At 34.5% G+C, this 12,654-nt stretch overlaps 1 protein-coding gene across 1 annotated transcript; it reads left to right on the plus strand.

The window, feature by feature from the left end:
• The first annotated feature begins 347 nt into the window (after positions 1–347).
• LOC130981784 (uncharacterized) lies at positions 348–4,990 on the plus strand. The gene is made up of 4 exons (XM_057905486.1): positions 348–1,338; positions 1,429–1,619; positions 4,262–4,336; positions 4,416–4,990. Exons 1-4 carry the CDS (start codon positions 621–623, stop codon positions 4,815–4,817), a joined length of 1,386 nt encoding a protein of 461 aa, XP_057761469.1. The 5' UTR covers positions 348–620; the 3' UTR covers positions 4,818–4,990.
• Positions 4,991–12,654: the final 7,664 nt, after the last annotated feature.

Below are 12,654 nucleotides of genomic sequence, written 5' to 3' on the forward strand. Positions count from 1 at the left end.
AAATAATAAAATAAAAAGTTAATTATTTTTAAATTAAAATAATAAAATATATATTTTATAAAAATTACAAAATTAATATTGATTAATCCATTAATTTATTATTTTATTAATTTTTTTTCACTTTAAAAGGTTTAAATTCAATTGATTACCAAACAACATTTTTATTGAGACAAATGTTATTGTGATTTTTAGAATGTACTTTTAAACAATTGAGAGCTGACATACTCAACCCTGCCACTCTCCCTGTCATCAAATTAGATAAGGTCCAACTCACAAGAAATAAAAAATCCTACAACCCCAACAAAAGGCACTTACATTAATGGAACCCGACGAAACCTTCGGCCCAATTCTCATCGCAACTAACACACAAAAACCTCAAAACTCCACAACAAGAAACCCTCACACGGTCACACCCCTTTATAAACTCATCAAACGACACTCCCTCACTCTTATCATATCCGGCTTCTCTCTCCTACACGCCACACAAACCCCTGACTACACTCAAACACACTCCGCCGCCGCATCCCGCGGCACTCCTCCACACCACCACCACCAAGACATAAATAAAATCTCAAGAGAAAGTACTTCTCTTTGTTAGTGGTTTTGCGCACGTGTTCCAAATGGCGACCACCACAAGCACCACCGCATCAACCGCAGGAGCAGCAGCAGCAAACGACGTTGCGGAGGGTCCAGTCCTGAGCGTTGTGAACAAGCGCCTCCGCGCTCTTCGCAAGAAGCTGAACCGAATCGTCCACACCGAAGAGTCCGTGGCCCAAGGAAAGCCCATTAACAAGGAGCAAGAAGAAGTCCTCCGCTCCAAACCCTCCGTCCTCGCACTCATCGACGAGCTCGAGAAGCTTCGATCCCCTTTGTCCGCCGCCGTCACCGAAGAACTCAACCTTGCCCTAAAAAATAATAATAACCACCACCAACCAAAACCCCAACCGGAACCTGAATCCCAATTGCAGCCACAACCACAACCCGAACCTGTCTCTGAGGCTAAGAACGATGACGTTTCTGTTGTTGAGGATTTGATTAACTTGATTTATTTCGGGTCCTTGTTTGATGTGAAGTCGCAGAACGAGTTCACGTCGACGATGCTCACGCGCACGCACGAGCGTGGTTGCTGCCTCACCTATGATTATGTAACCGACGACGCCACCGATCTGCTCAGAGAGAGGGATCTTGACCTGATTTCGGCCATGAGGGGGCTTCTGATCTCTCGCCCAGCCGATTCCAGCCTGTCGCACCGCGATGCACTCTGCCGCTGCGTTGAGCACGCCAGGCTCTGGCTCGCTAGGGCTCCGCAGCCAATCGAGCCCAATGCCGAAGTTACCTGTACGTGTTTGAACGAATTCGGTTCCTTTTTTGAAGTTTTAAAATTTGCGGCGTTGATTGATTCATTGTGTGGTTTTTGTTTGTTGATAGATGCTGGATTGAGGGAGAAGTTAAACAAGATTATGTCTTCAGAGTATTTCATCACTACTCCTGAGATTAAGGCTACGGATGAGGTTGCTGCCGCTGCTGCCAGTGGGAGTTACCAGTCTTTCCAGGTCCCTGTGCATGGCACAGCTCCGGTTGAGGGCGAAGGAGGCTCGGTTTCTAAATCTCCGGATCAGGTATAACTATAACGATGCGCTGGTGTCATCTTAAGATGGTGCGATTTACATATGTGGATAGAATGTGATGTATTAGTGCTAACTTGTCTCATTGTTGTTGTTGGTTTTCGTATGGAAATATATTTAAACTGCTTTTCCGATGAAATGTGCTAGCTGCTGACATTGCTTTGTTTGCTGGATGAATGGTTGTTTGAGAGTTATGGGAGTAGGAAATATGTTTATGACTTTTGTTTATTTCGTTTGGTTTATATTATCATAAGAGAGAAATCAGTATTAGGATATATGTAAGTATTGTTGAAAGCTGGTAGGCTGTGTTTGGTTAATGGGCGGAAGAAAATAAGCCATAGATACAAATAGACCTAGACATAACAATACACAATTTTTTTGGTTTGTTTGGTAAATAATCCACAACACAGGACACAAGTCATAATTATATTAAAATATCAATATTATTCTTCTTTTTCCATCATCAACACCATGTCAATATTATTACAGAAAAACACTCTGAATGACTTAAATATGGGGAGGGAGGAAGGGAGAGAGAGAGTTGTTGTCATGGGAGAGAAGCAAAAGACAACATGTTGGTGGGAGTAAAAGAGAAGAAGGGAATGGTTGGGGAAAGGAGGGTAGATTTGGGGAATTCACAAAATATTAAAGGTAAAAATGAATAAAAAATTTGTGTCCAACATAAAAAATCCGTCTCAACTTCCTGAAGTGACACAAAATACACCTCTCGTGTATTGTGTGCAACTGTGTACAAGCGTGTCCTTCAAAAAATTGTCTCTCCAACTAAATGGGAGACAGTGTGCCACCGTGTCTATGTATTAGATGGATACGCCCACTATGTATTAGATGGATACGCCCACTAACCAAACACTGTCTTAGGGTCCTGGTTAAGTATTAGTGCATTATCTTACGCATCAAATGATCAAAAATTGAACTGTAGCCTTGCATTCATATATCAATGAGCAGAGGTACTCAACTAAACTAGTTTTGTTCCAACATAGGCCGAGGTAGTTTTGATGGTTTATTGGCTTTATTCAGGTTCTCTGTGTGGTGCGTGAGTTTTAGTCCTTTAACATATTATATCTTCAAGATTATTATTGCGTTGATACAATCATTTGAACTTTCTGTATTTGGAGGTTCAATAATGATCTCTTGTTCCTATTATCCCTTATCCTCTATCTCATGCTGTAGGTTTGTATATTTTTAATATATTTAGAGCTTTTTCTTTAGTACATATGCAATCAAAATATTTCATAAAAGGATTTATTTTATTTTAATTTTTTTTATTAGGGTTAATGGAAGAGATACCACTATCATACATGTTGTATTGTACATTCTTTGAGTAGTTCAATCTTATACTTTTGTAAAATCTGACCTTATAATTGTTTATAATAAACCTTGGACGTAATTTTTTAACAGAAAGAAATTTCATACAATTTAATGGAGGATTGACAATACATTAGTATATAAGTTGTTAGTTGTGAAAACGTTTTCTAATTCTCAGTATTATTAAACTAGTATCTATTTGAAGAGAAGAGCCGGCTTGAGGTGGTTTATATATGTGAGAATAAGGGTAACGGGGGATTTGGCTGAATTAAATGGAATGTTCCAATATAAAAAGTAAAGGAAGAACAACTTTAAGTTCACGAAGAAACCATTTAGAATGGCCTAAATCTAACATTTTTATTGGAAATCTTTTATGGTTCACCTCACCTAGCAAGATATGGCCTAGATGTTAGTTATTGTTGTGTATCATGTATTTGTTCTTGACATTTTTATAATAAGATGTTTTCAACATAAATATGCTTGTGTTTCTTCCTCTTTCTTGTCCCACATATAGATATGAGTGAACATTCTAATTGATATACCTTATATGTTATTATGTTCAGAATCAATAGATCTCCTTGGATGTGTGTTTAAAGTTTGATGATTGAGTTGACTATAATGCTAAAAGCATGTAGATGGATAAATTATCAATGAAGTTTACATGAACACCAATGCATAATAATTCGATGTCTTTCAAACACACTCTTAATGTGATAATGGAACAAACTATACTATTCAAATAATAGTTTCATGCTTAGCTGCAATATCTTTTTCCCTATCTAAAAGATACCTGTGTATAATTTTGACTGATCATGATAAACTGTAAATATGCTTTTCTTTCTATACTAGTCTTTTGAAGCTTCAAATCTTGTTGGTTGGTTTATTATAGTAGTTTCATTACTATGCTATTTAAACTATTTCTTTTTGTTTTTGTTGATGTAACTTTTATATCCCTTAATATTTTGTTGCACATATTTTATTATATATATGGTAAAAAGTAAGTATACTTTTTAACCTCAATGTTTGGGGTTAATTTCAATTTTAGCCTAAATTTTATTCGTTCAATTTTACACCTAAATGTTTATGATAGATTCAATTTTACAGTTACATACACATCTGTTACATTATTGCAGAAGTTATAAAATTGTTGGTTATTCATTGATATGATTCGCCTAGAGAACTATTTCCTGAGCACCTATCTTCTTGAATGTCTTTGGTGAAGAAACATGTTAGCATGATGAGCAAGTTTCTCTATATCTTTTGTGATTCAAGCCAAAAGACTCGGCTTAAAATTTCCCTATCATTTATAGGATGAAGGAGCCATAAATTATCAAGGACATGGATCTGGAGAAGAGAACTCTGATCCTGAAGGGGAGCTTCAAAAGGTGCTTATCCTTTGCAATATATCTTTCTAGCCATAGAACATGTGATTTGATCTGATTCTCAAGGTAACTCTTTATGCAGGACGAGGTTGAAGTAGAAAATGTGGAGGTGGTCACAGCTCAGAATGAACAGACCAATGCACAGGTCGACGTGGAGTATAATCAACGAGACATGGAGACAAAGGATCAGCACTATCCTAGAAGGGGTTATCAGAACCAAAGAGGGGGTCGCGGTGGTGGAGGTAGTTGGAGGGGTTATTCAAATGGACGTGGAGGCCGTGGTGGTGGTGGTGGAGTTGGCAGAGGAGGCTACCAAAATGGTCGCAATCAATACTATGATCAACCTGGAAACTATTATCCAAAGAACTACTATAACAACAGAGGAGGCGGAGGAAGAGGTGCGAGAGGAGGTGGCTACTCTTACAACAATGGTTCAGGTGGTCAATTCAATCATGTTGCAGGTGATGTTGGGGTTCAATCATGAGTAATAATCATGATGTGTTCATAGTGTCCGGGGTGAAACTCTTAAAATTGTCTAAGACGTGTTCTCGAACATTTTTGTTGACATTAGCAACACCACCATTTAGACTCCACCATTTTGTAGCTCATTAGCTGTGTACTCTGCGTGAATCTTACATGAGAAAAACTATTTAACTACTACTTTAATGTTCTGTTACACACCTTTCTATTTGCATTATTTTTCTATATTAATTGGGGAGTCGTTTTAGCCATGACATGATAGGATAGTATCATTGTTATATCATTTTCATATGCCTTGAGATCTATTTTAATCTTTGTGTGGAGGTAGAGATAAGGTGTGATAGTTAGAAACATGTTTTCACAAGTTATTTATTTTTCTTGTTTTCACTTTTCTCTAATGAGTTGTCCGAGAGCACTTAATTTTCAAAATCAAAATCAGTATTTAAGAACATTAAACTTAAATAATTTTAGAAAGAGAAAGTATTGGAAACAATATTAATTGTGTACAATGTGTAAAATGAATTAAAAAAAGGTAAAATTAAAATTAAAAATTAGATTATTAATTAATTATTTAATTTTAAATTTAAAATTTAAAAATTAATATTAGTATTTAAATTCATTTACATTATGTACGGTTATTTTTAATTTTATCGTAGTCTCTAATATACGTCTAAAATTAATCGTTATTTTTTCTGGTTTTTACCTCGCGTCACTGAATTTCTTGCTGGTCATACTGAGGCCGCTGCATCATCCCACCGATACCGTCCTCACTTTTGTCGGTCAGCTCGACTGCATCATCCCACCGATACCGTCCTCACTTTTGTCGGTCAGCTCGATGCGCCTCGCCTTCTGACGCTTAGCCGCTATTTTCGTGCCTCTCTTCCGATCTCCTATTCCTTCAAGCCTATTCTCATTCTTCATTTTCGGATCCAAGCATGGTTAGCTCCTTTCATGATTTGAGTCCTATGCTTTACAATAGTACCGCTCTTGTCATGACTAGTCCTTCAAAATTGTTTCACCATAATAATAGTTTTTTCTGTTTATTCATCTTCTTCTATTTTAATGGTCAATTTAAGATGATTATTTTAGTAGGTATACGGATGATTATTTTATTTTTATGTAGATGATTATTTTGATTGGATTGAGTTTAGTTATATATAATTAAAATATGTTAGATATTCAATTTATTAGGTATGCGGATAATTATTTTTATGGATGGTTATTTTATTAAGGTGAGTGGCGTGTGGCAAGCCAAGTAGTGACGGTGAAAAAGGATGATAGGATGATTATTGATGAAGGTGGGGTGACCGCTAGTTGAAAAAGAAGAGAGTATTGGAGGATTTCAGATGGTTATTTTTTTGAAATAACTAACTGGATTTTTTGAAAATTTAAAATTTGAAATTGGAGAATTTAAAATTTGAAATTTGATGTGAAATAACTAAATAAGAGTTTTTAAATTTATTATTTCGTAGGTAATTTTCATTTTTAACTCATTGGGCTAAATAAGCAGACCATTATACACATTGTACAAATACTCTATTAGCTTCCTAGCGGGACTCTTTTAAAAAAAATATACTTTAAAAATTTGGTGAATTCTACAAAAAAAACACCCGCGGGATTACCTGCAAAGCGGAGGTTAATGGAGACTCGAAAAATTTCTATGGAATCTGTTCTCACGAATAAATGGAAACGGGAAAAAGAATTTACTTAAATATTCTTTTATATATAAGCTGTATAAGTAAGCCTAATTTATTTTATTTTAATTTATATATTAAAATTTTATATGTATGTTAAATATTTATTTGAATTGTATTTGATTTGATATATTTGGTTGAATTGTATAAAATTTTATTATGATTGTGTTAATTTTTTTTTAAATTTAAAACTTAATAATACCATGAATATCCATAGATATTTGTCTCTCCCGCACGAAAAAAATAACCGGAGACCCGTGATGGGATGGGGGCATTTTCTTGCCCCCTATGAATACCTATTATTATCTCTAATTCAATCACATTCTCTCCGTTTTAAAGGGTAAATTATTTTGTTACATATCACAGTATTATTGATTGAAATAAATTGGTGTATCTTGGTTAAATTTATTTTTTTTTATTTAATCTAAATTTTAATAACCTAACTTATTAACTATAGTATATTTCTTTTTGCAATTTATAAAAATTATTAAAAGAAATCTCATTTTGTAATTTATTTTTTCTTAAACCACATTTATTAATCATTTCTAAAAAATAATTTTAAAAATTAAACAACAAATATAAAGAAAATTCAAGAGACATTATAAATTCTCAAAACATTATATCTTTGATAATTCTCTCTTGCTTCCATCATATCTTTTAAAAAACTTATATTGTATATTTGGTAGTTATCAGAAAATTCTCGAGTACAATAAAATTTATTTTTAATTATAGTTCAATTAAAATCGTATATGTTGAATAAACTTATACTGAATAAATAAATTGAGATATATCCTGAGATATATATAAGCACATAAAATCATAATTTTTGAGGTAACACATTTTATAAAATAAATTCTCTTAATTTCATCTAATTAAATTTGAATTTCAAATTGTGTGTAGATTACATAATTCTTTATCTCTTCCATTTTTTCCTCATGTTCTTAACAATTCCGAATTTAACCGGTTTTTTTTTTCTCAATTTGTCTTGTCTTTGTATGAAGTTCTTTACGAAAAATGAATTTTGTTTTAAAAAAAAATACTAAGAAAGTAAGATAGAATTATCAAGTATTACGAGAATTTTGTATGTCTCTTGAATTATTTTTATTTATTTATTTTATTTTTAAATTTTTTTTGGTTAAAAATGATTAATAAATACATGGTTTGAAAAAGAAAAATTATAAAATAGATTTCTTTTAATATTTTTTATAAATTCTAAAAAGAATTATACTATAATTCATCAGTTAAGTGATTAAAATTTAAGTTAGATAAATAGTTAAATTTAATTATGATAAATCAACCTGTTTTAACCAATAATACTATAATATATAATAAAAAATAATTTCTTTTAAAATACAAAAATTTGGATATAATTTATCTTAAAATTTATATGATAGGCTTACTGTTTTTTTTTTTTTGTCAAAACGTAGACATAGTCATGTGTTGATTTCTAAATTGCACATTATTGAAGAATTAGAAATTTTCTAACCAATTAAAATCTTAAAATAATAAAGTGTGAATTAGATTTCTAATCACTGTCACATTAAATGCATTATTTCTTTTGTTTTTGTTTTTTATTTTTTAAATTGGTAATTAGTTGTAGTACGTTGAGCTAGTGACTTGAATACCGCCCATGGTGCACTGTGAAGTTGGTAATAATGGAATGAATGCTGTCCCTAATGTCACGTATGCAAACTAGTAATATTTTAGTCAAAAAAAAAAAAAAAAAACTAGAAACATTTTAGCTTTGTATAAAGGACATTTTTTATTATTGAAAGTTGTTAAAAAATTTTAATTTTTTTTAAATTTTATTATTTTATTTTATTTCAAAAACTTTTAATTTATATTAAATATATTTTTAATGGTTATTTTTTTTTTATAAAATTTAGGATCAACAACCTCAGCCTGCATGCACCTCTCTTCTTCACCTGTTGGCTGTATCTTTGAAGACATAAAAGACCAGTTGCTCATTATGTACTCTAAGCACTAATTCACCCACTTCTACATCAATCAAAGCTCTTCCAGTGGTTAGGAATGATCTTTCTAGAATTATAGAGGCATTCTCATCCTCCCCTATGTCAAGAATCACAAAGTCTGCTGGGAGAAAGAACTTGCCCACTTTGACCAGGATATTCTCCACTAATCAGCCTGCATGCACCTCTCTTCTTCACCTGTTGGTTGTATATCTTTGAAGATATGAAAGACCAGTTGCTCATTATGCACTCTAAGCACTAATTCACCCACTTCTACATCAATCAGAGCTCTTCCAGTGGTTAGGAATGGTCTTCCTAGAATTATAGAGGCATTCTCATCCTCCCGTGTGTCAAGAATCACAAAGTCTGCTAGGAGAAAGAACTTGCCCATATTGACCAGGATATTCTCCACTAATCCGTATACAGGCTTCATAGATTTATCTGCCATCTGCAATGCTATCTTTGTGGGTTGTGCCTCTTGGATTTGCAGCTTTTTCATCACGGATAAAGGCATTAGATTTATGCTTGCCCCCAGATCGCATAAGGCTTTCTCAAAAGTTGTGCTCCCAATGGTGCATGGAATTTGAAAGCTCCCTGGATCTGGCATCTTCCTTGGCAAGTTATTCTGAATTACAACACTACATTCTTTAATCAGGATTACTGTCTCATATCCCTTTAAACGATTTTTCTTTGACAACAGCTCCTTCATGAACTTGACATAGATATGCATTTGCTCCAAAACCTCATCAAAAGGAATATTAATTTGTAACTTTATGAAGATTTCCAAAAACTTTGAAAACTACTTGTCCTTGGTCTCCTTTTGAAGTCTCTGAGGATACGGCATCTTAGGCTTATACTCAGGAGCCTTTGGCAGTGTAGGATAAGTGTCAAGAGAGTCTGGGAATGGGTTGTCTGCACGCTTTGGAGGGGCGTGCTCTACTTCTTCCTTCTTCTCTTCTGGAGCTTCTTTTTCAACTAACTCTTCATTGCCCTTAGTTTCAGAGCCAGCTACTTTACCACTTCTCAATTGAATAACCTTGCAATCTTCTCCTGGGTTCACCATTGTGTCACCTTGAAATGTACTTGCAGACCTCTCAAGTAATTGCTTGCTCAGTTGGCCCACTAGCACCTCTAAATTTCTAGTGGAGGCTCTAGTTTCCTGTATAACTTGTGCTTCTGTACTTGCCACTTGTCCACTTATCACGGTAATAGCCTTACATTCCTCTCTTGGATTTGGAATTGTGTTACTAGGAAGGCTATTAGTGGTCCTCTGATCAATTTCATTAACTCTGGTGGCTATTTGACCCATTTGAATCTCCAGGTTCTTGATGGACACTCTGGTTTTCTGTCTAAAACCTATCAATATTTCTTCCAAATCATTATTCTGCTGGACACCGCCTTGAGAATTATTGTTGAAGTTTTGAGATCTCTGAGGTTGATCCCTCCATCCAAAATTTGGATGATTCCTCCACCCCTGATTGTATGTCTTAGAGTATGGATCATTGTTGGGATTCCTAGGACCACTCCCCATGTAATTCACCTGTTCAAAAGAAGGTTGAGCATTATCATAATTATCATTTTGCACAAAATTACCTGCCATGTCATAAGAGATCTCTTGAGGTAAATTTTGGGTGTTGACAGCTGAGACTTGCATGCCACCCATGTGTTGAGTAAGTAGATTTATTTGGTGAGACATAAGCTTATTCTGAGCAAGAATAGCATTAAGAGCTTCCACTTCCATGACACCCTTCTTCTGAGGAGCCTCAGAGGTCACAGGATTCCTGTTAGATGAGTATAAATATTGGTTGCTAGCAACCAATTCAATAAGCTCAATAGTCTCCTCCGGTGTCTTCTTCTTATGCAATGAACCTCCTGCAGAATTATCTAGGCACATTTTGGACTTTTCACCCAAACCTTCATAAAAGATGTCTAGTTGTATCCATTTGGAGAACATGTCTGGAGGGCATTGCCTAGTCAGTAGCTTGTATCTCTCCCAAACTTCATACAGAGTCTCACCATTCTTCTGCCTGAAGGTCTGAACCTCCATCCTAAGATTAGTCAGCTTCTTTGGTGGGAAAAAATTTGTGAGAAACTCAGTAACCACCTTGTTCCAAGTATCCAAACTCTCCTTAGGTTGAGAATCTAGCCATAGCTTTGCTCCATCCTTAAGAGCAAACAAGAAGAGCATGAGTTTGTACACATCTGGGTTTACTCCATTTGTCTTCACAGTATCACAAATTTGCAGAAAACTAGAAATAAACTGATTTGGGTCTTCGTGGGGAAGACCATGATACTGGCAGTTTTATTGCACCAGGATAACCAGTTGAGGCTTTAACTCAAAGTTGTTCGCAGCTATAGGAGGCAACACGATGCTTTTTTCATAAAGATCTGCAGTAGGAGAAGAGTAAGAGCCAAGCACTCTCCTTGTTGCTCATTCCCATTCGGGTTTGTCCCATTGGCATTATCAGTATTATTCGGATCCATAGTGGATTCTGCAGCCTTGTAAAGTCTTGCTTGTTGTAAACGCCGCCTGAAAGTCCTTTCAGGTTCAGGATCAAAGTCTAAGAGATGTTCTTTGTCTCTGTCTTGCGATAAACAAACAGAAAACAAGAAAGAATGAAAATCTCTACGTCAGAGTGCAGAGAATTCCAAGTGAGGTAACATGTGTAAAGAGATAAAAAATATTTTTATTTATTATTTATTTTTATTTTTATTATTTATTTATTTAATTTTTTTATTATTTTTATTTTTATTTTTATTTATTTATTTTTTTTCGAAAATCAAGTAACAAAAAAAATTAAAACCAAATATGGGGAGGGGGGTTCACGAAAAGTAAGAGAAGATTTTTTTAAAAAAATAGATTTAAATAAAATTAAAACAAAATGCCTAATCTAAGCAATCAAACAACTAATAGTTGTTAATCACTATCAATCCCCGGCAACGGTGCCAAAAACTTGATGCGGTATTTTACAACCCACAAACTAACCGGCAAGTGCACCGGGTCGTACCAAGTAATACCTTACGTGAGTAAGGGTCGATCCCACGAGGATTGATGGATCAAGCAACAATAGTGTTTGATAGGATTAGTTAGGCAAGCAGAAAATGGTTTTGAGATATTCAAAGAGCATTAAACAGTACTTTAAGAATTTCAGAAAGCAAGTAGCAATGAGTTGGGAATAAAATATTTGAGAAAGTAGTTAAGGTTTTAGAGTTATCTATTTTCTGGATTAACTTTTATTACTAATTAATTTAATCATGCAAGATTTAATTTTATGGCAAACTGTATATGACTAGACCCTAATTCCTTAGACCTTCCTAGTCTCCTCTAAAAGTCATTAACTACCAATTCTTGGTCAATTAATTCCAATTAGAGGGTGATAATCAATTTCTAGTTTATATGCCAAAAGAATCCTAATTATCCAAAAATAAGGGGATTATATGTCACGTATCCCATTAAATACAAACAATTAGAAATTCAGTATAATATGTTTTCAAGCTGTTGTTCAAGTAAAGAGCTTTTCCAAGTTTTACAAGAACTCAATTAGAACATGGGTCATACTTCCGTTCCACCCATATTCATAAAATAAAGAACGGAAACAATTATTGAAATATAAATCAAGACATGAATTAAATTAAAAAGATCAAACGAATCAATCCATGAAAATAGACAGAGCTCCTAACCTTAACAATGGAGAATTAGTTGCTCATGATTCAGAGAAGAAAAATAAAGGTTCTGGTAACAATATATACACTGTCTAAATGTACAGAGTTCCTATTTATAACTAATCCTAATAAATTATTAAAATCTAATTCTCTAAAATTAAAATTAATATCTTTTCTTCAAAATTAAGATTTGAATTTAAATTTGAATTAGTTAACAAGTCTTCAGCTGATGGGTGGGGACCACTTAATTTGTCCATTCTGCAGCTTCCAATATGTGTTTTCTAGGCCAGAAACTGGGTCAAAATGCGGCCCAAAATCCACGCCAGCGATTTCTGTATCTTCTGCAGATCGCGCACGTCACGCGTACGCGTCGCTGGTCTTCTTCGCAAGTCACGCGGACGCGTCGGTCACGCGGACGCGTTGCTGAGCAAATCTTCAAATCACGCGTACGTGTCAGTCACGCATACGCGTCGCCATGGATACTTCCAAATCACGCGCACGCGGCAGGAACGCG

This window comes from Arachis stenosperma, chromosome 5 (genome assembly GCF_014773155.1).
Source record: "Arachis stenosperma cultivar V10309 chromosome 5, arast.V10309.gnm1.PFL2, whole genome shotgun sequence".
NCBI classification, from domain to species: Eukaryota; Viridiplantae; Streptophyta; class Magnoliopsida; order Fabales; family Fabaceae; genus Arachis; species Arachis stenosperma.

Excerpts from the sequence above, each read along its gene's own strand:
- LOC130981784 (XM_057905486.1), top strand. The coding sequence starts at position 621 with ATGGCGACCACCACAAGCACCACCGCATCAACCGCAGGAGCAGCAGCA. Across the intron at positions 1,339-1,428 it reads GCCCAATGCCGAAGTTACCT|ATGCTGGATTGAGGGAGAAG; the intron begins GTACGTGTTTGA and ends GTTTGTTGATAG. Across the intron at positions 4,337-4,415 it reads CTGAAGGGGAGCTTCAAAAG|GACGAGGTTGAAGTAGAAAA; the intron begins GTGCTTATCCTT and ends CTCTTTATGCAG.